The sequence below is a fragment of the Felis catus genome, chromosome C2 (assembly GCF_018350175.1).
Source record: "Felis catus isolate Fca126 chromosome C2, F.catus_Fca126_mat1.0, whole genome shotgun sequence".
In the NCBI taxonomy this organism is placed as follows: Eukaryota; Metazoa; Chordata; class Mammalia; order Carnivora; family Felidae; genus Felis; species Felis catus.
The window spans coordinates 81,835,523-81,862,806 of record NC_058376.1 but is presented as its reverse complement, the minus strand read 5'-3'; the positions used below and the strand labels follow the sequence as shown (position 1 = coordinate 81,862,806).

At 38.9% G+C, this 27,284-nt stretch overlaps 1 protein-coding gene and 1 long non-coding RNA gene across 16 annotated transcripts in view; one reads left to right on the top strand and one right to left on the bottom strand.

The window, feature by feature from the left end:
• The window catches only part of MAP3K13 (mitogen-activated protein kinase kinase kinase 13), a 175,824-nt gene that overhangs the window by 108,994 nt on the left and 39,546 nt on the right, over positions 1-27,284 (top strand). For 12 of the 15 annotated variants that reach the window (XM_045037167.1, XM_045037169.1, XM_045037164.1 and 9 more), the window contains 2 exons: positions 15,619-16,178; positions 24,237-24,420. In XM_045037167.1, the coding sequence (XP_044893102.1) occupies positions 15,704-16,178; positions 24,237-24,420 (659 nt within the window). In that variant the 5' untranslated portion in view covers positions 15,619-15,703. Of the gene's footprint in view, positions 1-470; positions 626-5,575; positions 5,650-15,618; positions 16,179-24,236; positions 24,421-27,284 lie in introns of those variants that run through there. The other 3 variants (XM_045037172.1, XM_019840029.3, XM_045037174.1) reach the window with 3 other exon arrangements.
• LOC109503535 lies at positions 298-27,284 on the bottom strand. The gene is made up of 3 exons (XR_002745330.2): positions 26,662-27,284; positions 17,186-17,292; positions 298-475 (listed from the first exon to the last, which is right to left on the bottom strand). It is a non-coding gene; the product is annotated as an uncharacterized LOC109503535 (long non-coding RNA).

The following is a 27,284-nucleotide window of genomic DNA, read 5'->3' as shown; positions in this document are numbered from 1 at the left end:
ATCACAGTATCTATATATCATTTAGGTTTTATTGATGAAATACCTTTTTTTGGAACATATTACATAGTATTGAGACTCATGGATAGAATTTTGCATGTTTAGAAGGGAAAATACCCCCATACTTCAGCCCAGGCGGAAGGAATAGTTGTCCAACAGACACCGAACTGCTGTAGAGCCCATGACTGATACCAGAGTTCAAATTTTCTCACCAAACCAAAAAATTCAGAAGCCAGATGTAGATCTCTTAATAGCTGAGGCTCAGCACTGTGGGTTGCATTTCCAGCTTTGACCATTATGTCTACCTGTAGCAGCAGGATCTCCACTGGTGTGGGGCTTAGGATCAGATCCACTTTCTGTCCTGCTCAAAGCACCCTGTTCTGTGTCCCTCGAGGTTGACTTGTCTGGACTGCAGCAGTGGACTTTCTCGTCCTCTGGTTCTCTGTTGGGTTCAACCATTGGCAAACACCTGCAGGGTCTTTGAAAGCAAAAGGAAAGTGAAATTGTGGTTCAATATTAACTCCACTGACTCTCTCCCTATCAGGTCAGTGCACCATGGTTGCATCCCTCTACCAAGGCAGAGGTATGTTGGATGACCTTCTTGTATAGCTACTCTCTCCAGGTTCTGGTGAGCATTCTTTCCCCTCCCCAGTTAAAGCCTACTGGCTATTACTAGCTTTGGGGCATAATACCATCCCTGTTGCTTTTTCTGTCCTGACTTTTGTAAGCAGTCTCATTAAATTCTCACTTGCCCCATTTGTTAGGGCCTGGGCTAACATAGGGTCCTTCTTCAGTGATAGTGCCTGCTTCTACTGCTTGCTCATCATGCAAGCAGTATTCACACATACTTCAGAAAATCCTAAGTCAGGAAAAGGATTATACACAACATAAAAAATTTCCTTCAATTTCGTCCCCAGCACATTTGGAATATGAATTAATCTCTAATTGGATTCTGCTTATTTTGTTCTTTAGAAACATACCTCATCTACAAAGGAAGATACGGGTGACATAGTAAACAAATGTAGTTAATGTGTATCCTAAGACTCTGATACTTATAAGAAGTAATTATTAATTATGTGTTTATCCTCAACATCAAAGTACTAACTTGTGCTACTCATACTGTCTCCTAATTTGGGGATTATTATGGTCTCAACAGCTGTAATTCTTCAAGTTACATCCAAAAAAGATTTTTTTTTCTTTGAAAACTAGAAAATGCATAGAGACTACAAGAATAGTCAGAGGAGACTCAGGGCCTCAGGCCAATGAATAGTGATGTCAAATCCTGCAGGCTAGGCCATTACTTATTTCTGGGCTAAGCTGCTCTACTTAACCCCTTGGAAATAAGAGGTCTTATGGGACACCTTGGTGGCTCAGTCAGTTGAGCATCTGATTCTTGATCTCAACTCAGGTCATGTTCCCAGGGTCATGGGATCGAGCCCCGTGTTGGGCTCTGTGGAGCCTGCTTAAGATTCTCTCTTTCTTTTTCTCTCCCCCTCCCCTCCCACCCACTCTGCTCCTCTCCCCTGCTCGCTTGCTTGCTCTCTCTAAAGAAAGGAAAGAGTTCTTTTTATTATAAAATTGAAATAGCCATCCTTTTGGACAACCTTAAGGTTTCCTTTTTCCAAAGTTATAGCCATGAAGTAACTGAGGACAAATTGTTTTAATATTCTCTGTGCAGTCAAGGAAACCATCAACAAAACAAAAAGGCAACCTACTGAATGGGAGAAGATATTTGCAAATGAAATATCTGATAAAGGGTTATTATCCAAAATATGTAAAGAAATTATAAAGCTTAACACCAGAAAAACAATCTGATTTAAAAATGGCCAGAGGACCTGAATAGACATTTTTCAAAAGAAGACATATAGATGGCCAATAGACATGTGGCCAATAGACACATATAGATGGCCAATAGACACACTCATTATCAGGAAAATCAAATCAAGACCACAATGAGATATCACCTTATACCTGTCAGAATGGCTAGAAGCAAAAAGACAAGAAATAGAGTTGCCTGAGTTAAGCATCCAGCTCTGGCTCAGGTCATGATCTCACAGTCCGTGAGTTCAAGCCCTGCGTCAGGCTCTGTGCTGACAGTTTGGAGCCTGGAGCCTGCTTTGGATTCTGTGTCTTCCTCTCTCTCTGTCCCTCCCCCACTCATTCTCCCTCTCTCTCTCTCATAAACATTAAAAAAAAATTTTAAGACAAGAAATAAAAAGTGTTGGTGAGGATATGGAAAAGGAGGAACACTTGCACACTGTTGGTGGGAATGTAAATTGGTGCACCCACTGTGGAAAACAGTATAGAGGTTCCTCAAAAAATTAAAAACAGAAATACCATACAATCCAGTAGTTAGTTCCGCTACTGTGTGTTTACCCAAAGGAAATGAAAACACTAATTAAAAAAGATATATGTACCCCTATGTTTATTGCATGACTATTTTCAATAGCTAAGATGTGGAAGCAATTTGTGTCCATTGATTAGATGAATGGATAAAGATGTGGTATGTGTGTGTATTTATGTGTGTGTGGGTGTGTATATATGTGTGTGTACACACACACACACACAGGAATATTGCTTAGCCATAAAAAAAGATGAGATCTCGCCATTTGGGACAACATGGATGGACCCTATAGGGTATTATTCTAAGTGAAATAAGGCAGAGAAAGACAAATACCATGTGATTTCACTTATATGTGGAACCTAAAAAACAAAACAAATGAACAAACAAAAAACAGAGACAGACTCATAAATACAGAGAACAAACTAATGGTTGCCAGAAATCAGGAGGAGGGATGGACAAAATGGGTCAGGGGAAATGGGAGATACAGACTTTCAGTTATGGAGTGAATAAATCATGAGTATGAAAGGTACAGCATGGGGAATACAGTCAATGGTATTGTACTAGCATTATATGGGGACAGATGGCGACTACATTTATGGTGAGCACAGCATAACATATAGAGTTGTTGAATCACTATGTTGTATGAATTGTGTCAACTCTATTTCAATTTTAAAAAGATAAATTAATAATAATAATGAAGTATATGTTTTCATAGATGGCCTAATCACTTTGACCAAACTTCCCACTTCTCACACCTCACAGTCCTCCAAGTATTTTTCATTAGCTTACCCCAATGTTTACAAATCCTCCTGCTTTTTGTCCCTCTCCTCTATTGCAATAGTTTTAAATAAAGTCTTTCTTGCCTTTTTAACTTAAATTAAATTTTAAAATAAAATATATGTTTTTATTTGATCTTACTCCTTTAATTGTATAGTTATTATTAATAAGCATATACTTTCTTACTTAAAAATAAAATGTTTGTTAATTTAAAATATAAATAGGAGACTTTTACTGAGTGCTTACTCTGTGCCAGGTAGTATGTTAAGCACTCCGCAAGTGTTATTTAATCCTCATTACAACCCTATGAGGTAGATACCCTTATTATTCCAGTTTTTGATAACGGAAACTGAGGCACACAAAGATAAGAAACTTTCCCACGGACAGAATCAGCATTAGGACCCAGAGAGTTTGAATCCAGAGCTCACTGATTTTACTACAATATTAAATTTATCACGTAAGGACTATTTTTTATAATTTTTCTAAGTTTGTGGGAAGTTGCCATTGTACAGAGTTCTCTAGGCTTAGAGCTACAGCAAACGTTTTAGACTCTGCCCTGGACATAAGCCTTCCTTAGGAAAGTGAAGGCAAACTGCCTGAAGGTAGTAACATTGCTGAAAGTTAGGTGACACAAGAGTGGGGTTAGGCAATCCCTGAAAGGCAGAGCACCTAACATGGTGTGAAACCATCCATATCTCTAGGGAAGAACATTCCATGATCTCCCTTGGGACCACGGTGCTGCAATGATTCTCTTATGTTCTAATTGCCCTTTTGTTTAAAGTATAAGCAGCCTTTTCCTAGAGATATCTTCTTGAATCAATAAAATTAACTCCTAATTTAACATAGCAATTTAGAAACATGGCAATTCATTTTTTCTCCCAAATATTGAAATGACATAGCATTGATATTCTCCTAAACATTACTATAGCTACATACAGCCTTCCCTCTTTTTTCAATTTAATTAAACCCTGGAATGTAAAAAAAATAAATAAATAAAAAATAAAAATAACTGCTATAATTAAATTACAGACAAAGGAAATTAAATATGAAAAAGAAGCTGCATACACTTGAGATTATCCTCTTCTGTTTTCCATCTTACTTTTGCCCTTTTGACCCCATGTCTCTGTTTATTGATTCTTTGTGTCTTCATTTATAATTTCATATGAATGTTAAAAGCTCAATGTGTCTCAGTTTCTAAGTGTATTGATCTTTCCCCGCCTTCTTTTCCTCTTTTTCTCACTTTTCCACTTAAGAAAAACTTACCTTCCATTTTCCCTTTCTCTCATGTCCCTTGATTTCACATATATATTGAGCATATTGACATATGTCTTCTTATTCTAGTTTTTCTAGTTAAAGACTTGGATAGTTAGCAAGTATTGAGGATTCAGTGCGTATTGGGTGTGTTATCTATACATGATCTCATGCAATTCTCTAGTCTCTTAAGTGCGTGGGATCTGGTGTTATACCAGTTATAGATATAATGAAATTGAGGTTTAGAGAGTTCAGCGCAAGTTAATGATGAGGATTTGAATCCAGGTCTATCTTCCTACAGTGCTTTCCCTCCTATCCCCTCACAATATTGCTCTCCATATCATGAAGTGCATAGAAGGTTCTGAATTGATTGATTGGGAAATAATTTTAAAGTGTGCATTATAGCCCAAATTTTTAAAAATAATTTTAATTTTAAATAATAATTAAACAAAATTTTTTAACGTTTTATTTATTTTTGAGACAGGGAGAGACAGAGCATGAACAGGGGAGGGTCAGAGAGAGGGAGACACAGAATCCGAAACAGGCTCCAGGCTCCGAGCTGTCAGCACAGAGCCCGACGTGGGGCTCGAACTCATGGACCGCGAGATCATGACCTGTGCCGAAGTCGGCCGTTCAACCGACTGAGCCACCCAGGCGCCCCTTAAATAATAATTTTAAATTAATTTCAACTGTCATTTCAGTTGTCCTCCTGAACTATTTATCTTTTTATGCTATTAGTCATTTAAAATTTTATTTTATTTTTGTTATGTTTTTGTTGAAGGATAGTAGAGTTGACACAGTGTTCCATTAGTTTCATGTGCACAGCATAGCGATCAACAACTCTATATGCTACGCTATGTTCACTACTATTGTAGCTACCATCTGGTAACCATATAACGCTCTTACAATACCATTGACTGTATTCCCATGACTTATTCATTCCATGACTGGAAGCCTGTACCTCTCACTCCCTATCACCCAGTTTGCAGATTTCCCCACCTCCCTCTGGCATCCACCAGTCTGATGAATTATTTATCTTAGAGCCATAGATATCCAAAAAGAGAAGGGGAAGGCATAAACTAATAGGCAAAGAAAAGAAGAAAAGGGACTAGTATTCATTGAGTGCTTACTGTGTACTGGAAGCTTTTACCAGGGACTAATTCAAGTTCATAATTCTACGTATTTTGTAAGCCTCCTTTTCCTTTTTTTTTTTTTTAATTAGGGTATTTCTCTATCTTCTACTTTTCCACGGATAGCTGTTTTGCTCGCAGTTCCTAAAGGTAATCCTTTACCAAAGGGCGTTTTTGTGATCCTAAATGCAAGAGTTCTAGTGCCTTTGCATGTTATTCATCTTGACCTTAGAAGTTGGAAATAATCACAACACTTAGATACACCCTTGTCTCTTCATCTGTCTTGAGTTTCCAGTCTCTTAGTCATGATTATTCTACCTTCTCCAGCTTGAATATGATCCTTACTAGTCAAAAAGGTAAAAACAAAATAGGAGTTGTCAACTTTTGTTTCCTCATTGTCATCTGTTTTTATTCTTTTGTTTTCAGTTTATAATTATTCTTTCTTTTTTTTTTTTAAATATTTTTTTTTCAACGTTTATTTATTTTTGGGACAGAGAGAGACAGAGCATGAACGGGGGAGGGGCAGAGAGAGAGGGAGACACAGAATCGGAAACAGGCTCCAGGCTCTGAGCCATCAGCCCAGAGCCTGACGCTGGGCTCGAACTCACGGACCGCGAGATTGTGACCTGGCTGAAGTCGGACGCTTAACCGACTGCGCCACCCAGGCACCCCAGTTTATAATTATTCTTAAGCTGTTGGCAAGCCTTAGCAAACACTGACAGGTTTCTCAACAACGTCCTTAACATTTCATATGATTTTTCGTATATGCAAAAGTAGTAAAGCTTTTAGTCTATGTGTATAAAGCAACAGATATTTGGATTGAAAACTTCTTACTAAAAGAGTAATGCATGCTACTACTAGAAATTTGGGGAAATATAAAACATTTAAAAGAACAACAGTGATAACCACTGTTGACCTTTTAAACCTATTTTCTTATGTTCTTGGAATGCATATATAATTATTTTTGTATTTATTAATGTTTGTATATTTAAAGACATATATGTCTATATCTTACTATTTAAGACATTTTAAGTAAACTTATCTAGCTACTACAAGTCAGATTTAGGTCAGAAAATGTTGATTCTATTCTGGAATATTTGTACTTACCATAGTCCATATTATTTATCAAAGACTTATGAAGTTATGGGGAAGTCATTTCTTTAGTCAAGAAATATGTTTAGCATTTGAGGCATTTAGCATTTAAGGTATATTTGAAGCCTCACAAGTTTCTATTTCTTGATAAATTTACAGTCTACAACTCTGAAAATAAAGCATCTTTATTCATTTTTAAACCTACATAATAATAGGGGTGCCTGGTAGGCTCAGTCGGTTAAGTGTCTGACTTTGATTCAGGTCATGATCTCATGGTTTGTGAGTTAGAGCCCCACATCAGGCTCTGTGGTGACAGGGTAGAGTCTGCTTCAGATCTTCTGTCTCCCTCTCCCTCTGCCCTTCCCTCCATCTCAAAAATAAGTAAACATTTAAAAATTTTATTTGAAAAGCCTACATAAAAATTATTTTAGCTTTAATCGTGATTGTATTTATAGGTACTTGTATTCAGAAAGTAATATTACCATGGAGAATTTGTCGTTTTGTAATTGTTATATTTTGTTGGCTCTAGCATACTTTCAATATTATTAAGTATTCATAATCTTAATGAAAAATATATGTAAATTTTAGGCACTGAAACAATATTTTTGAATGCATGATTGTTGAATGAAATATTATAAAGATGAGGAATGAGGTAGGTCAGTGAATTTGGTTGATATGAGGTTATTGTCCTTTTTTTTTATAGTCATGTTTTATTTTTATTTAAAAAAATTGTAACGTTTATTTTTTTTTCAATATATGAAATTTATTGTCAAATTGGTTTCCATACAACACCCAGTGCTCATCCCAAAAGGTGCCCTCCTCAATACCCATGGTTATTGTCCTTTCAAATAGGAGTTTCAGTAGACGATTCACAGTTAAGAGACCAAGTTAGAGGTAAGGTGCAATTGTAGACAACTCTTTTTTTAAGTTTAAACTCATTCTTTTTTGTAAGAAAAAAAATTTTTTAATGTTTATTTAGTTTTGAGAGAGAGACAGACAGACAGAGTACAAGCAGGGGAGGGGCAGAGAGAGAGGGAGACACAGAATCTGAAGCAGGCTCCAGGCTTTGAGCTGTCAGCACAGAGCCTGACGTGGGGCTCGAACTCACAAACACTGTGAGATCACGACATGAGCTGAAGTCTGGTGCTTAACCGACTGAGCCACCCAGATGCCCCTGTTTGAACTCATTCTAAAAGCACTAAATTGTTATTCTCTTGCCCCACGTTTTATGTATATGATCTTATACTTTACATTCTTTAATTTTGTGAATCTTTTGACTGATTTTCATAGCTATAATTGATTTTATTTATTTTGTGCTTTAACCTCTGTACTGGTTTTATAAGTGATTAATCTACTACTTTTATTATGTTTCTATTTACCTGTGAAATTTTTTCCTTTCATAATTTTCTTTCTTCTGATTATAGCTTTTTCTTTATACTCGAAGAACTCCCTTTAACATTTCTTGTAAGGCTGATTTAGTGATGTTGAATCCTCAAACTTCTGTTTGGGAAACTCTGTCTCTTCTTCTATTGTAAATGGTAGCCTTCCTGGATAGAGTATTCTTGGTTGCAGGGTTTTTTTCTTTCAGGACTTTGAGTATTTCATGCCACTCCCTCTGGCCTGCAAAGATTCTGTTGAAAAATGAGCTGATAGCTTTATGGGGTTTCCCTTGTATGTACCTATTTTCTTTTCCCTTGACACTTTTAAAATTCTCTATCACTACTTTTGGCCATTTTAATAATTATGTGTCTTGGTGTAGACCTCTTTGGGTTGATTTGTTTGGGGACTCTCTGTGCTTCCTGGATCTGGATTTCTGTTTACTTCACCATATTAGGGAAGTTTTTAGCTATTATTTCTTCAAATAAATTTTTTGCTCCTTCTTCAGTCTCTTCTTCTGGGATCCCTATAATGCAAATGTTATTATGCATGATGATGTCACTGAGTTCCCTTAACCTATTCTCATTTTTAATTATTCATTTCCCTTTTTGCTTTTCATCTTGATTGCTTTTCATTACCCTGTCCTCCAGGTAGCTGATATGTTCTTCTGCTCCTCTAATCTGCTCTCATTCCCTCTAGTGTGTTTTTAACTTCAGTTATTGAGTTCATCATGTCTTATTGGTTCTTTTTTATATTTTCTATCTCTTTGTTGAAGATCTCACTGAGATCCTTCATTCTTTTCTCAAGTTGAGTGAGTATCTTTACGACCATTACTTTCAATTCTTTATCAGGCACATTGCTTATCTCTGTTTCATTTAGCTCTCTTGCTGTGACTTTGTCATGTTCCTTCATTAGCACATATCCCTCTGTGTCCTCATTTTATCTCTCTGTGTCTGTTTCTGTGTGTTAGGAAAGTCATTTATGTCTCCTGATCTTGAAAAAATAGTGGCCTTTTGAAGAAGAGGTCTTGTTGTGCCCTGTAGCATAGTGTCCGCTGTTCACCCAAACCAGCACTTCAGGGGAATCTCCTATGTGGGTTGTGTGCACCTTACTGTTGTGGCTGAGCCTCATTTGCCTTCAGTCCATCTAGCTGCAATGGCCCACTTTGCCTGTCGTGGGCCAGGTTTGGTTTCTGTGCTAAAGGGCAGGTCTGGGGCTGCTGTAAGCTTGTATTTGGTCAGTGTCAACAGTAAGACCAGATACCTGCCCTCAGTTCATTTGCCCAGGCCACAATCAAATGCAGGACACTCTCCCCACATTGTCCCCTGAGAAGCTTTCATTGATGGGCAGGTCCTGCAGACAAACTGGATACCTGCCTCCAATCCCTCTGTCTGGGCTGCAGTGACCCTGAACTCCAGGGCTCTCTCCCTATGCTGCCTTTGAGAGGTTTTTGTTGGTAGGCAAGGCCAGCAGTAGGATCAGATGACTGCCCCCAGACTGTATGTTGGGGCTACAGATGTACTGATTGGCAGGGCACTCTCCACGCTGTCAGTTATAAGGTTTGCCTCCTGTGGCTGTAGTGGAACTGGTGTGTGTGGTTACCTTCCCCTCTCCAGGGCAGGAGTCACTTTGCAGTGGTGCTGGTCCCTGCTGGGGCTGCTTGCAGGATGAGAAGTGGCTGGAGCTGCTTTGTAGGGATGTGTAGGCCACTCTTTTGATCTAATTTAAATCACATACTTATGATTTTTTACGTTCCATTAGAAAAAGCTATCTATTTTTTTCTTTAAGTTCAAATCAGGATCTTATTAACAGATCTCTAGCCTGGGAAGATCAATTTTTATGTTATTACTACAAACAAGTAGCTTAATCCCAGTTTTAAAATGGGAATGATGCCTTAGTAGCAGAAATGTCTCTTATGCCCTAGATACTGTTATGTGAATTGTAGAGATGGAAGAGTTGGATTTATTTTAAGGCCAGAAAATGCCAAGCAAAGAGAAGACAGCTTGGGAATAGCTTAACGCCATTCAAGAAATCTCAGCAATAATTCTTAATTTATAATTTTATTCAATTTTAGTTATACCAAAAACTTTATCTATGGGGCAAATTCTTCCAAAATCTTTGACATACTCATATTTATGGTATAAAACTCAAAACCTAATCTATTATAAAAGTACCCTTTATTAGCAACTTGGAAATTTTTGTATTATATAAGAAAAACACAAGAACTCAAGGGCTATCTGGCCACATCGCTTCTTCCATTCCCTTTTCTCTGTGCCGAATCCATTTTGGCACAAAGCCAAGGTAATTTCCAGAAATTGGCAGTGCCCTGGCAAATGCACAGCTGCTACCGTCTCCAGCCCCTACCTACTAATTTTGCACAAACCACTTCCTCCTCTTGGAGCTGAGAAATTCACAGGGCAAGGGAAATGTGCCGGGAGGGCAGATATGGAAGCGCTACCTTGTGCCTCTGGCAGATTCAAAAGCCCTTAAAGGTAACAGCAGCATCACCTCCCCTGCACCCTGCTCACAGAGCTTCCTACTGAGAAAGGTGACATTCCAACCTTGCCCTTTTACCCTCCTGCTCTTCCTTATCTTTCTCCATCTAACTCTCAATGTTTAAAGATTTTGCCTCATTTCTTTTTTCTGTTTTCATTTTTAACATTTTCTGGTCAATACTAGCTTTGACTTCTCATGAATTGAAAGATCCAAACAGTTGCCCTGAGGGTGCCTGAGCCAAATCTGGACGGGGAAAGAGGCACTGAGATGGCAAAGGAGCAGTTAGAGTGGGGCTGCCTGTGTTGCCTGTTTGCACTTACCAGCTTCTTCACTGTGCAGTGGCAGTGTGTGGGTGTGTTCACATACACACAGGTAAAATTTAGCTATCTTTATCCTCCTACACTCTTCTTAAACGTAGTCAGCTCTGATCATATTTTAAGACAGTCACGGGATGATTTCTTTCCCTTTGTTCTTGTGCCTCTCCATTTCTCTGCCTTTGTTGGTTGAGATTGGACCTGATATTCTTGGTGAGCAGAGGGAAGCCTCTTGGACTGTACACATCTTTATACACGCCTTGAGGTTCCCCTTGCTTGTGCCCCCTCCCAGAGCACTGCTGAGTTGCCAGTAGCTGGATGGCCTGTCGCGGCTCTGTTGACTGGTACAGTCATCCCGCTAGGTGGATACTTGTGCTTTCTTGAGAGTATCTTTAGTGCATCTAGTATAACAGTGAGAATTACTATTGTTTTTGTCATCAATGATCATGATACCACGGCTATTTGTATATCTCTGTCTGAATAAACAAACAACCAGACTAGGGAAAGACTGTAGGATGAGGAAGGAGAATTTATTTCCAGCTCTGCCACTGATTAGCTGTTGCATTGAGCAAGTCAGCAATATCATAGGAATTTGAATTTGAACATATGAATGTTATTCTCATAGGTAAAGCAAGTCGTTTGGACCATATTCCTTGCTAGACATTCCTTGATAAATGTCAAACCAAGGGGCACCTGGGTGGCCCAGTCGTTTACGTGTCTGACTCTTGGTTTCTACTCAGGTCATGATCTCACGGTTGGTGTGTTTGAGCCCTGCATCAGGCTCTGCATTGACAGTATGGACCCTGCCTGGACTCTCTCTCCCTCTCTCTTTGCCCCTGCCCTGATGTGCTCGCTCGCTCTCTCTCTCTCTCTCTCTCTCAAAATAAATAAACTTCAAAAAAAAAAAATCAAATCAAGTGTGATGAGCATGCTGAAGTTCTCTTCCTTAGACTCATTCCCAGTGCCAGGGGGGACTAGTCTGCTTCATGTGCACCCTTAACCTCTTAGAAGTAGGAAAAGGTTACAAAACAAACATGTTTTTCTAACTTTTAGTGCATGAACTCATTACAATGTGGTGTCATTAGGGAGAAACTCAGAATACAAACTGACAAAAATGGAAATTCACCAGGATTTAACATAAAGTTCTATAGTCTGATTCAAAGAACAAATTGCACAAATAGGTGTTTGGCTGAAATTCACATATTCATTTGGGTATTTGCATTACCCTCAAGTCTGATGTGAGCCAAAAGCATGATGTACACCCTGTGCTGTATAGCATAACCATGAGTCCCAACTGGCAAAGGTAGACTGGAAGTAACTGCTGAGGCAGTGGCCAGGGCAGATAGTATCAAGTCAGCAGTCTTAAAAGACCTCAATCAGAGCAAGGTAAGAGAGGGCAAAGTCAAGAGAGCTCAAGGTTGTGGCAAGAAATCAGCAGGAAAACAAAACGAAGGGATCAGTAATGTGAAAGCTGAGAGATCAGCACAAAAGGAATGGGGTGGGGAGGATAGGGTGACGGGAATGAGGGTCAATTCCGCAAACAGCTATTGCTGTAACAGAGGGCTTCAGCTTTTCTTTTTATTTCTTTTTCCCCCCAACCTGATAGTCCCAGGCAGCTTCCTAGCTCCCAAATTTCTCCATTCCCTAGAATTTAAGTCCACCTGTAAGCTAACCTCATCCAACCCAACCTCATCTCTCTGATTTATTTAAAGGAAGAATCATCTGCATCATTTTATGAACTTTCAGAACCCATATATGAAGGAAAGGCATTACCTTAACTGCTCCCCAACATTAGCTGGCTATTCCATTATTTCTGAGTTACCAAACTTCTCACACATGCCCTGGTGGTTTCTGCTTGCCTCTGCTAATTCCCTTAGCCAACCTGACTTCCTTTCTTCTATGGATCTCAAATCATCCTCTTTTCAAAGATTCATCTCAAGTCCTACCTCTTTTTTATTTTTTTTTAACATTGATTTATTTTTTAGGGAGAGAGCATGAGCACACAAACAGGGGAAAGGCAGAGAGAGAGAGACAGGAATCGAAGAGGGCTCTTTGCTGAGAGCAGAAAGCCCGATGTGGGGCTCAAACTTGCAAACCATGAGATCATGACCTGAGCCAAAGTTGGACACCCAACTTTGACTTCCTGGAATGTCAGGTCTCACTTTTTCTTGGTTTACCCTCCAACCCAAACAGCATTTCCTCTATGACATCTCTAGACATATTTGATGTTTATTTTCCTGAGCCCTCATAGCACCTTGTTCATGTCTGTGTACTACATATCTAACCATATGGCTTTTCTCGTCATTTGGTCTTTCCCTCTAGATTTTAAGTTCCTATAGAGTAGAAACATATGTACCATTCATTAATGCCTAACACACTGTATAGCATGTGATAGGAGCTCAATACATGGTTAAATTAATGAATGAGACTTCAAAGGATATGGTATTTTCATTGGTTCATTCACACAAGCTCCTCATAGGCAATGAAAACAAGGCTTAAAATTTGGGTCTCAGAGGGGTGCCTGGGTGGCTAAGTCGGTTAAGTGTCCGACTCTTGATTTCAGCCTAGGTCATGATCTCAGAGTTTGTGGAATCAAGCCCTGCATCAGGCTCTGCGCTGACAGTTGGGAGCCTGCTTGAGATTCTCTTTCTCCCCCTCTCTCTTTGCCCCTCCCCCCTAATGAATAAATAAAAAACTTTAAAAATTTTGGGTCTCCGTAATGCAGATGAGAAATTAATAAAATAGGGATAATTTCTTTTTATCCACAAACCTTAATAGAGGATACTATTGAGTCCCCATCACCTTCAGCATAAAATCCAAGTCTTTTAGCCTAGCATACAAAGCTCCTTATAACATAGACCCTGACTTTCTCTCCATTCTTATCTTCCTATGTATACGTATAACCTGCATTCCATCCACTTTGATTTCTCATATACTCCATAGTCTTTCATGCCTCCATGCCTTCGTTCATACTTTCCCCACACCTGTGGCACCCTCTCCGTCTTCTCTCACTCACCCCTCTCCTGCATGCCCGATGAGGTTCTATACTTCCAACACTGATCAATAGTTACCACCTTTGGGTAGCTAGCTCTGAAAGTATCCCTCCCTATTCTGTGCCCCTAGAGCACGTGGTTGATTCATTATAAGCACTATGCTGTCAGTCATTGTTGGTCTGTTTCTTGCTTCCTCTGTAAAGTGAGATTATCTTCATACCCTGACTTCTAATGTATTCTAGATGTTTAATACAGAGTGAAGGAAGAAAGGAATAACTATTATATAGGGATTTGTAAAGAAAGTAAATTTCTGATAATAGACATACATTGAATAAATTTAAGATTGAATTTGCATGATCTGGACAATCTGGAACAATCCCATGTCTTTCTTTTCAGAGGTTGGGTTTCCCTGAAAAATTGGTGCTAATGGACATATCAGAAGCAATTAATAAGTTTAAAACACTGGGGCTTAATCTGTGCCCCAGAATTGGTTTAGTACAGTAAAAACAAATTTTATATCTTAGGAATTTATCTTGTCACATACAGAAGACATTTATCTAAATGACTTAATGAATACTTTAGAAAGTAAAACAATGCCCCAATAGATAAAACACTAAAGAAATTAGGGAAAAAATGAGCAGGATATAGTTTTTAATAAAAGTGTGTGTATCAAGATATTTAATTTCTGTTTGGGAAGGGAAATGTTTTTTTTTTTTCTGATTATAAACCTAATATATATGTCTTAGTCTGTTTAGGCTGCTATAACAAAAATACCATAGACCAGGTGGTTCAAAGAACAAATATGTATTTCTCACAGTTCTAGAGGCTAGGAAATCCAAGATCAAGCCACTGGCATGTTCTATATGTCTGGTAAGGGCCTCCTTCCTGGTTCAGAGACAGCTGTTTTCTCACTGTGTCCTCACATGGCAGAAGAAGAAATACTGGGAGCTCTCCAGTATTTTTTTTTTTTTTTTGAGCAAGAGAGAATGAGGAGAGAGAGAGAATTTTAAGCAGGCTCAATCCCACAACCCTGGGATCATGACCTGAGCTGAAATCAAGAGTCAGACAGTCAACCAACTGAGCCACCCAGATGCCTCACTCTGGGATCTCTGTTATAAGGGCACTAATCCTCTGAGGGCTCCACCTTTCTGACCTAATCATTACATCCCAAAGACCTCACTTCCAAATACTATCACATTGGGGATTGGGTGTCAACATACGGATTTTGGAGGAGGGGGACACAAACATTCACTTTATAGCAACGTGTTAATGCAGAATGCTTGGAATATTTTGAGAAACACAACGACATAAGCCTCTCCCAAATCTAACCACCTAGAATTAACAAAAGTTAGTACTTAACAATAGTTAATTCTTGGAGTGTATTCTTCCAGTCTTTTTTCTTACACACATACAAATATGTGTTTATGTGTCTTTTCAAATAAAAGTTGGGGGATGGTTTAAACAGATGATGGGGATTGAGTGCACTTGTGATGGGCACCAGGTGATGTATGGAAGTGTTGAATCACCATATTATATCACCTGAAACTACTATTATGCTGTATGTTAACTAACTTGAATTTAAATACGAATTTTTAAAAAATGTAAGGGTTTATCTTGTACATATTGTTCTCACCTGTTTTTTATATTAACATGTCTTGAACGTTTTCTCAGGTTAGTAAATACTCTTCTACAGCATGATTTTTAATTGCTGCACAGTATTCCATCATGTGGATGTATTCATTTAACCAATCCCCATTGTTTCAATATTCTTGTTATTAAAAACAGAAGTGTAGTAGTGTGGGTGACGAAAGGAAGGGTGAACTCATGTCCTCCTCCTGTTTTCCCAGGTTTTGGAGCCCTCTCTTGCATCAGAACTCTGTCCTCCTAATCCTCTGAGTGTCATCTCAGGATCCTGGGCACACTCATGGCACGATGGCCAACCCTCAGGAGCACCTGAGCTGCTCCTCTTCCCCACACTTACCCTTGAGTGAAAACAGAACCTTCAATGGACTACAAGATGAGCTCACACCTACAGGGAGCCACCCTTCACCCAAGCTCCTTAAGGACCCGCAGGAAAAGGGGGGAGTACACGCAGAGCTAACCGAGAACATGAACAGCCCCATGACCACAACAGTGTTGACGAGTGTGAGCGAAGATTCCAGGGACCAGTTTGAGAACAGCGTTCTTCAGCTAAGGGAACAAGATGAATCGGAAATGGCCGTGTCTCAGGGGAACAGCAACACCACGGACAGAGAGAGCACAAGCGGAACCGAAGACATCAAGATTCAGTTCAGCAGGTCGGGTAGCGGCAGTGGTGGGTTTCTGGAAGGACTATTTGGATGCTTGAGGCCTGTATGGAATATCATTGGCAAGGCATATTCCACTGATTACAAATTGCAGCAGCAAGGTAAGTTAGAGTGTGGATTTGGGAAACATTTCCTGTATAAACATACCACCACCATTCACTGGACAACCTTTGATTTAAAAAACTGGCGCCAATCAAAAAGAATGAAATCTTGCCATTTGCAACTATGTAGATGGAATTACAGGGTATTATGCTAAGCAAAATTCGTCAGTCAGAGAAAGACAAATATCATACGACTTCACTCATATGAGGACTTTAAGATACAAAACATGAACATAAGGGAAGGGAAGCAAAAATAATATAAAAACAGAGAGGAAGGCAAAACATAAGAGACTCTTAAATATAGAGAACAGAGGCGCCTGGGTGGTGCAGTCGGTTAAGCGTCCGACTTCAGCCAGGTCACGATCTCACGGTCCGTGAGTTCGAGCCCTGCGTCCGGCTCTGGGCTGATGGCTCAGAGCCTGGAGCCTGTTTCCGGTTCTGTGTCTCCCTCTCTCTCTGCCCCTCCCCCGTTCATGCTCTGTCTCTCTCTGTCCCAAAAATAAATAAACGTTGAAAAAAAAAATTAAAAAAAAAAATAGAACAAACAGAGGGTTACTGGAGGGGTTGTGGGAGGGGGGATGGGCCAAATGGGTAAGGGACATTAAGGAATCTACTCCTGAAATCATTGTTTCACTATATGCTAGCTAACTTTGATATAAATTAAACAAATAAATTAAAAAGAAAACTAGTATCAGATGAATACCCCATACCAATCTCCTATAAACCTTCTGACTGGAACAGATTCACATTTGGTTGGTCTTTTTTTCGAAGCCCATCTTTTGCAGCTGTCTAGTCAAGTGGTGTCAAGTAAGGTACATAAAGACAATCCACAGCGTTATGAGGAAGAAGATGTTAGAGCTCCTGTTCCTCCTATCATCATTTTAAATTTCTATTTTCATGCATGTTTTCATATATATTTGGTATTTGAATAAAGCTGTACAGATACATAATTTATAAATAAATCACATAGTGAATGTATGTTTAAAAATTTTTTGTTGAGGGGTTACCTGGGTGGCTCAGTCGGATAAGCGTCCCACTCGTGATCTCAACTCAGGTCTTGATCTCAGGGTCGTGAGTTCTAGCACCACGTTGGGTTCCGCGCTGGGCGTGAAGCCTATGGAAAATTTTTTATTGAAAATTTATTCAGTCAAAAAGTCTGATGGCCACTGGGTTGATTCTAAGCCAGACAGAAGCCACATGGTTCTGTGCCTGAAAATTGCTGCCCTATCGTAGGTTGTAGTAAAAAGGAATCATTTTCTTTTTTTTTTTTTTATTTTTTTAATGTTTATTTTTGATAGAACACAAGGTGGGGAGGAGAAGACAGAGACAGAGACACAGAATCTGAAGCAGGTTCCAGGCTCTGAGCTGTCAACACAGAGCCTGACGCAGGGCTCGAACCCACAGAACAGACTGTGAGATCATGACTTGAGCTGAAGTCAGTCGCCCAACTGACTGAGCCACCCAGGCTCCCCAAAAGGAATCATTTTCTTACAGCCAGGTCACAGAAAGCTCACATTGTGAGGAAAGAACAAGTATCTAACCAATCTTGAGAAGCATTATTATGTCTAGATCTCACAGCTTTTGGAAAAGTAAATTAACTCTCATCATTGTGTAATTTACATATTCATATATACCGATTCAAGCATTATGCATCTGAAGAGAACACATGGCCCTAGTGTTCTTTATAACTCCATTTATATTCCTTAAAAGAATTTTTTTCTTCCTGGTATCAAAAGTAATATATGTAGAAAGATTGGTAACTTACAGGTAAGTTTCCCCCAAAAAGTAAAACTATTTATCTGTGATCCCTAGTTTCCACTATTAATGTTTTTGGTATATATATTAGTCTTATTGTGTGTGTGTTTGTGTGCTTTAATAGATGCAGAGTTAAACTAGTTACGCTTTTTCACTTCACATTGTGAACATTTCCCATATCATGAAACATACTTCCTCAGCATTTTTAATGCTTGCATTATATTAAATTGCGTGAATGTGCTAAGATTTATTTAAGCAATCCTCAATCGCTTGGCAGTTTGCTGTTTTTAGTGATCATAAGCTACACTGCAATGAACATCCATTTATTATTTAATTTTCACACATATCTTTGATTATGTCTGTGATTATTTTTAACATGTCTTTGGTTTCCTTAGGATAAGTTCTTAGAAGAGGGAGTGGTTGGGTTAAGAGGGTTTGTGGCTTTTTAAGGCTTTTGATAGGTATCTTGGTAGCCTCATGTAAATGATTTGGTTAACAGTTCTCTCATCAAGACATTTTGGAAAGGACCGGAAATATAGACCAGAAATGAGACTGTTTTATTTATTTTATAACTGCATGTTGGACTCTGTGACTCTCTTAAAAACATGTTCATCTCTTTCAGTCGAGACTGTTGCTGGCTTTTCCACAACAGCCAGTTGACATCAATCACCACTTTTCTCATTTTTTTCTTTTCTCATTTTCTCATATTTCTGAAATACCTTCTCTTAACCAATACCAGCTTCTCCTTCTATACCCCTTTCCCATAAGTGTATCGGGATTTGTTGGCAAATCTATTGATCCCAGGTGTGCTTTCCGGGATTTGTCAATCACAATATCCATTCCTGCTCCATGCAGTAATTCTTTGTCAGTCCCCAGGATGTGTCTGTCTGCCTCTCTCTCTCTGTCTTTCATACATCCTCCCATCCCATTCACCCTGCACATTCCACCTTTCTTTCCCCCGCTATGGTCTTAAGCCACACAAACTTTAGGGGTTTCTATGTTAAACAGTATTATTATTTTAAAACTTGGGAATAAAGATAAACACAAAGAAGAAAATAAAAATCACTTGTCATCCCACAACCCAGAGATAACCGCCCTCAATTTATTACTTCTTTAAAAGTTCCTTCTTCTCTACTTAGACATGAAACTTACTAATATCTGCTTATGTGATGAACTGCATTTGGTTTTTAGGGTCGTAACTTGTCCAGTCTAATAATTATTTTGGTGGTAATTTGGAGGTCTCAGGACCCAAATGTAGGTTCAGGCTCATAAAGAGGAGCAACGGATACATCTTATGTGTCTGTCAACACGAGCTTTACAAACTTTTGAATTATCCTGTAAACTTGTATTTAATTGTCTTTCAATTGATTATGTGACTTTCAGAAAGGCTTATTTCAAGAGTAAATAAGAAACCGGCCTGGTCAGCTTAAGCTTACAAGGCAGCTTATAGCTGCCTAACTCCTCAGCAGATGACAGGATACCCCACTGCAGGCTGGTGTTACTGGGGGCCGTGAAAGAGATTCACTAGCCAGAAACTAGGTGTAGTTTTTTTCCTTGTCAGCTCTGGGATCAGGGAGCTAATCTTTAATCCTGGATTACAGTCAACCAGAGGATAGCCCACAGAACAGATGTGTCTCTGCATTTGGTATACTTACAAGGAAATTTCACTTGATTTTTCAAAAATTTTAATGACATCTTCATCTCCCATTTAGTATTTGGTAGTGAAGTCCAAGTAAGGTAGCGTGTGTAATTGAAACCTTTTACTGCCAAATAGTTCCCAGTCTTATAGCAAGTATTGTCATAGTCAAGTCTGAATACAAACTAAGGAGAACTTATGCCTTAAAGGCGGGGGGGGGGCATGTGGTTACGGATCACAGTGGATATTGGAATTAAAATAGTAGTCATAGTGATGAATCATAAGATAAAAGCTGGGGAAGAGTACCAATGAACAGATATAAAAGCAGTAGAAAGTCTGGGACTAATCCTGAACCGAACACAGCCAGGTCGGTCACTCATCAACTGTCGGGAGCCTCCAATTTTGCACATCCTCATTCTTTTTTCTATCATTTTCCTATTCATTGGCTGCCAGCTAGATATTGACAGGGACATTGGGATGGGACAAGAGGACTAAACCACATCAATCACTTTTACTTCTGATACTTATGTCCAGTAAAAAGACTGATGGGAAGGTGGTTGAAGTATATGAAGGTTCCTGAATTTCCAGTGTGGTCCCCTCTATTTTTCCATGGATAATTGAGAATTGGCTAAACATAGCTGAATAACACAGGCATGAGCTATTGTTAGCAGAGGAAAATTTTATCCTTTAGTATTGAATCATCAACCTCTTTGGTATTTGAGTGTCAAATGTATTTATCATTTGTATTTTAATTTATTTCTCATTTTATAAAAATAATAAATAATAGGAATTATTTATTTAAAAATATACTAGGGGTGCCTGGGTGGCTCAGTCGGTGAAGCGTCCAACTTCAGCTCAGGTCATGATTTTGCAGTTTATGGGTTCAAGCCCTGCATCAGGCTCTGTGTTGACAGCTCGGAGCCTGGCGCCTGCCTCGGATTCTGTTTCTCCCTCTCTCTCTGCCCCTCCCCAACTCATGCTCTGTCTCTCTCTCTCTCTCTCTCAAGAATAAAAACATTAAAAAAATTTTTTTAATAAAAAAATAAGAATATAATAAATCATAGGGGTGCCTAGCTGGTTCAGTCAGTAGAGCATGCAACTCTTCATCTAGGGATCATGAGTTTGAGCCCCACGTTGGGCATAGAGATTGCTTAAAAATATATATACAATAAAAATATAATAAATTATAATATAAACAGTATAAAATGATATGAAAAGAAAGAATTATTTAACAAATTGGTTTGGAATCATTAAATAACAATATGAAAGAAATGAACTTGCCTTGGTCCTCACTCCATACACCAAAATAAACTCCAGATGGATGTAAAGGTTAAACTTAAAATCAACTATAGATTACTCTTAGAAGATTGATTGGGCAGTAGAAGAAATTTCAAAGGAAATGACATGCATCTATGAAAATATTTCATTCAAAAAATGGTAAAATACATGGGGCGCCTGGGTGGCGCAGTCGGTTAAGCGTCCGACTTCAGCCAGGTCACGATCTCGCGGTCCGGGAGTTCGAGCCCCGCGTCAGGCTCTGGGCTGATGGCTCGGAGCCTGGAGCCTGTTTCCGATTCTGTGTCTCCCTCTCTCTCTGCCTCTCCCCCGTTCATGCTCTGTCTCTCTCTGTCCCAAAAATAAATAAACGTTGAAAAAAAAATTATTAAAAAATGGTAAAATACAAAGAAAAAGTCTTTTTAAAAATATTCTTTTCATATGTATCGAAGAAATAGAAAACTCCTTCCAGTTTAGAGAACTATAAGACCCCAACAGATAAATGCACAACAGATAAAAATGACCATTCATGCACAGCAGATGTGAGTGCAGATGTGGAGAAAATATTCTATATGACTGGCAATCAAAGTAGTGCGAACTTACAAAACACTACTTTACATCTAAATAAATTAGAACCAAAAAGACTATTGACAATATTCACTGCTAGCAAAGTTAAAGTAAAAGGGACACACTCATACGTTAATACTGTCAGCAAAAACTAGCGAAATCCTGGGGCGCCTGGGTGGCTCAGTCGGTTGAGCGACCGACTTCAGCTCAGGTCACGATCTCATGGTTCGTGAGTTCGAGCCCCGCGTCGGGCTCTGGACTGATGGCTCAGAGCCTGGAGCCTGCTTCCAATTCTGTGTCTCCCTCTCTCTCTGCCCCTCCCCCGTTCATGCTCCGTTCATGCTCCGTTCATGCTCCGTTCATGCTCTGTCTCTCTCTGTCTCAAAAATAAATAAACATTTAAAAAAAAAAAAAAAACTAGCGAAATCCTGTTGAATGGCAGTTTTGAATGGTACACGAAGAGCCAGGAAACTATACTCTTTAACCTAAGGACTGATTTTGAGGAAATAATATAAAGAAAGAAAAAAGTATCCAATTTAAATCAGCAAACAAAAAGATGGAAAAAGAAAAGGTAAAAGGGTACAGTAAGCAACTATTAAAGCCTATAATAAAACCTGTAAATACATGGGAAATAATACATGAAAAAAGTAGAAAAGGTTATATGTCACATACAACTTTTACATAGCTATATCCATACAAGCAAAGACCAGAAGGTTAGATGAAAACTGAATACAGAATGGGATTGCAGATAAAATACTTTCTTTTGTTGTTTTTTTCTAATATTTTCTAGTGTTTCTAGCATTTAACAGTAAATAAAAATTTAGTAAATAGGGGGAAAAACACCCAAAGATACCTAATTTTAGTAGTTATTATATTAAAAATTAGGATAACTTGGGCATTTATGAAGTTTCTCAGAAAAATATTGCCCCATATGTTCTTGTCCCAGAATCCAGTAAGAGTACTTTACTGAGCCCCTGAATGGCCAAAATGACACTGTGTTTAGTTCTTCACTGGACCCCTAACCACTAAACCCCTCTGACAGTATGCCATCGATATCCAGGTCCTGTGTGTGCTGCACAGATAAGCCCTTGGGGATAGAAGTGAGACCATGTGAGACACTTAACTCCTGTTAGTCCCTCGAAGCCAGCAAGATACTCGAAGCAGTCAAGGCTTTAAGTTACTCTTTCCCTTCACATCTTACTTGGTATCATTTGTTTGTGTGGTGACTTCATAATTGTGAGCTATCTCTGTTTTAGAGAAATTTGTTTTTAGATAACATTCATCTAACTTCAATACAGCAGAAACCTTTAATCTGCTCATAGCAAAAAAAATGGGTTAAATACCTATGCTATCAACCACCCTCCCTTTTATTTGTTGAGCTCTATGTAATCATATATGGAAGGTCATGTTTTGACCGCTGTAATGAGAAGCCACATCTTATTAAGAATTTACAGAATTTCTTTTCTCTTAAGGTTGAGAAAGTTAGAGAAGAAGGAAATATATTTCCCTTCTAGGTACTGATGACTTCTTTCTGCTGCTTCATCACCATAGTAGATGTGAGTTGATTTGCTTTCAAGACCAGAATATCTTCAAAGCTGACTCAACACTACCTCGTTCAGTGTTCTGCCAACAGTGACCTTTTAGTGATTGGTGATCTAATGAAAATCTCCCATAACCTTTGACATTGTCATCATCCTCTCCTCACTCCATGGGACTTCGGGTACTTTGATGTTTATTTCTTAGCAGTGTGGTGACAATGCACTGATAAAAAGTGGGGCAAGGAGAAGCATCAATGGATCATATTCTTCTTTTTAAGTTCCATGAGATTAAAGCACATATTGATTGAATTTTTGAAGTGCCTTATTTAAAATAGCATTTTATTCACTATAAAAGTATTACAGGCTCGTGGTAAAAAAAAAAAAAAAACTAATACAGAAAAGGATAAAGAACATAATATGAATCATCAATAATGTTGCCACTTAGAAATGACCCCTGTTACTTTTTTGGTGCAAAAAAATCGAAATCTAAGAAAGAGAGAAGCTTGAAAATAGCGCATTTATATGAGTAAATCTATCATGGCTAATGACCCTCTTAGTTACTTAATGAGAGGCAATGTGGTACAGTGGAAAAAGCACTGTCCCTGGAATCAGCCAATTTTTGAGTTCTGGGCCAAGTTCTGCCACTTACCAGCTCTATGACCTTGGGTAAGTTCTTAATCTCCTTGTCTCTGTTTTCTCATCTACAAATAACCATAATAAGGCCAGATTTATAAGATTGTTGAAAGAATAGGCACATGAGATGTAAAGCTCTATACTACACTAGTACTCAATAAAAGGTAAATATTAATATGAATATTATGCATAATTAGGTCCTTGGGAGAGTATCATTAAAAATTCATTCAACAAGGATTAATTGAACATCTGCACTAGAAATTCAAAGAGGAATAAAACAACACTTACCACGGGTGATGGAGTAGGGATAGTGGTATAGAGACAAATAAGTGGATCAAACATGGAAGCTTGAAGTGAGGTGGGGCCATGGGAATATCAAAATATGTTTCGTTTGGAGGAGAGTCTATTGGAGATCTCTGATCTGCATGATTCCATTGGTTAAAAACTGATACAAACTAATATGTGAGAACATCTGATCTGTAGTACCAAAACCTGTAGAAAGGTTATATCTTTTGGTGAGTTACCAGGTAGGAGTCAAAGTGTAGAGATCACTTTGGGTGATGCTGAAGTTGGTACCTCTGGAGCGGCCTTGTAGAATGGTCCCTGAGCAAATTCTGAGATCCCTCTAAGTTTGTTTCTCGCTTGTGTGCCTAGATACTTGGGAAGTGCCATTTGAGGAGATCTCAGAGCTGCAGTGGCTGGGTAGTGGAGCCCAAGGAGCTGTCTTCTTGGGCAAGTTCCGAGCGGAGGAGGTGGCCATCAAGAAAGTGAGAGAACAGAATGAGACGGATATCAAGCATTTGAGGAAGTTGAAGCACCCTAACATCATCGCTTTCAAGTAGGTCAAGGCTTTTTTTAAAAAAGAAATAGAGAGATTTTCTTTGCCCCAGTATCTGCATATGAGTTCCTGCTTGGAAAGACATATTAAGAATACTCTATAGACTTAATACTGTGCTAGGTGTTTGGGGAGGATACCAAAGAACGATTCAATGAAAGTCATGGGTTTAAGGATCTTACAATCTAGCAGCTCTTTTTGCCAGAGTACACCCTTCTCAGAAAGGATGTACATGGGACGGAGAGAGAGAAGGTGGATTTTTGCGAAGCAGTCAGATCTGATGAATCAACCCCATTTATTAGTGGGATGACAGAAGTCACTTCAAGATAACCTGTACATCTTAAAATTCACTTAAGAAAACAAAGTTAATGTCTGAAGTGATCACAGAACAATTAGTCCCTGTGCAACAGACAGGTATTTTTTACTAGTTTCTATTAGCCTCCCTTATTAAATATTAACTTGTAATAACGGGCACCTTTGCAGTATTTCTCCTTGCCTCAAGTTTTGCTAGATCCCTTTTCAAGCATAGTAAGTTGTATGCTATGCTCATTCCAGAAAGTAGTCATTTCCAAGAGTGTATGAATATATCTTTCTAGTTCAGACTGTTATTTTCATAATATTAGCAGGAACCACTAGTAAAAAGGGGAGGCACAAAGGTAAATTTGCTGAATCCCCCAAATTTAGCAGTACTGAGCTCTGAATATGTGTAATCTCTTCTGCCAGTACCTTTCTCTTGAGTTCCCTGTCTTCCCAGCCTCCAAATTCTGCCCTAGCCTTCAACAAATGAATGGTGAGTGACTTTACAGGAGGGAAGATGAAGAATAGGAAAGCTAGCCTTTAGGTAGAAGGAAAGTTTAGAAACTAGAGCTTCTTGGCATATTTTATATATACCAAGTGTGTGTGTGTGTGTGTGTGTGTGTGTGTGTGTGTGTGTGTGTGTGTGTAAAATATATATGTATGGGGGCGGCTGGGTGGCGCAGTCGGTTAAGCGTCCGACTTCAGCCAGGTCACGATCTCGCGGTCCGGGAGTTCAAGCCCCGCGTCAGGCTCTGGGCTGATGGCTCGGAGCCTGGAGCCTGTTTCCGATTCTGTGTCTCCCTCTCTCTCTGCCCCTCCCCCGTTCATGCTCTGTCTCTCTCTGTCCCAAAAATAAATAAACGTTGAAAAAAAATTTTTTTTAAATAAAACAAATATATATGTATGTATACATATGTATACATATGTATACATACATATATATATGTATTTCAATCCTGGAAAATAGTATGACTGATGAGGCTACAGCTAAAAGTGGAGTAATATACAAATTCCCCTTCCCTAAACTAGGAGGAACTTCTCCCAGCCCCCAAGAGGGATCCTTTCTTGATAAAACTTTCATTATAAAAGTAAACAGGTCATGTGATGATATTTCAATGGAATCACACCCCTCAACTAAGGAATAGAAATCTTGGGTACCAGTTTTGTAGAATGCATTTAAGTGAGTATTGATGTTGAGTTTTGATTCCCAAACAAGACCCCTTTATGGAAAGGGAAAGAGGTGTGAAAAGAAGAGAAGCATTCAGCTGGGAGACTAACTGAAATGCTTGGATTTATTTCCTTGTAGAAAGCACATCAATACAGTGGACATGGGAGAGAGCTTCAGTTGTTGTAATGATTCCATCTTTTGTTGTCCTATTAGGGCAGGAGGATATGAGATGAAAATGAAATACTATACAGACGAATTATAATCTTTCCAAAGATGATAAATTTCAAAAGACAATTGAAGGATTATTTGTAGACAGACTGTCAGAGACTCACTTCTTTCCTTCATTTTCCTTCCCTGAGAAAATCATCACTTCTAGTATGCTACATTCTAAGTGGAAGGAAGGGCCTTTCATTTAACTTCCATTTAACTAAACTTTTAAGCTTAGATTACTAGGATACTGAGTTTGAGACACAGAATATTCTATAGATTAGCATGGCTTTTTGGCCTCCTGAAGTGAGCTGGGCTGTAGGTCCCAGGTATGAAGGCTTTCTAGCAAGATGTCCTGAGTAACTAAAGGTAGAAATGTGTCCTAAGAGTATTGGGTATGAGAAGCTTTATTTTTCCTTCCTTTCTTTTGCTTTTTCCTTTTTCCTCACAACCTTTTCCCCACCTCACTCCTCTGACCCTCCTACCTACATTTGCAGTTTTCAGCATTTTGGGCAAGTATTGCCATGCCGGTACCCCATTATATAGGCCAAAGATGCTTGAATAGTCTTTACCTCTACATGGAAAACAATAGTGAGACTGTGTCCCTGGCCCATTACACCACACTCTTGAGGCATTGTGCAGTGTTATGTTCGCAGCCATCTGTGCCATGTGTTGCTTGGCCAATGAATCATTCAGGACCGTCTGGAAGATATGAAGCCATGATTAGATTTCAGTATGTCTCTCTGGATACTGATTGCTGTGCCTACAGCTTCCTGTGAAGTTAAGAACTGTATACAGAAGGGGAAGTGAAAGAGAAGACTTATGTATTTTTCCCCCAGTTTTTTGAAAGCAATCTTTGAAAAAACCCAACCTGACTGTTCCTAATGGCATCGGGTGCCAAAGGGAAGAAAAGGTAGCAATTAGAAGTGATTATAGAGCTGCTATTTATAGCTACTAAGAAGCCTTGTCATAGTACAGGGTTGATGGAATGATTGCTTCTCATTCATTAGTCAAGAAACATGAAAAGTACATAACATATCACTGTTACCCTTTCTGTCTGTTTGTGTGACAGGTTGAAACATACTTGAATAGGCTGCCAAGTGGCTTCAGACAAATATTTATTTTGATATCCTTGAGCACGTTACATTGTTCCTGCCTATTCATTGTTTTTCTGTAATGAAAATTAAATTGCCTG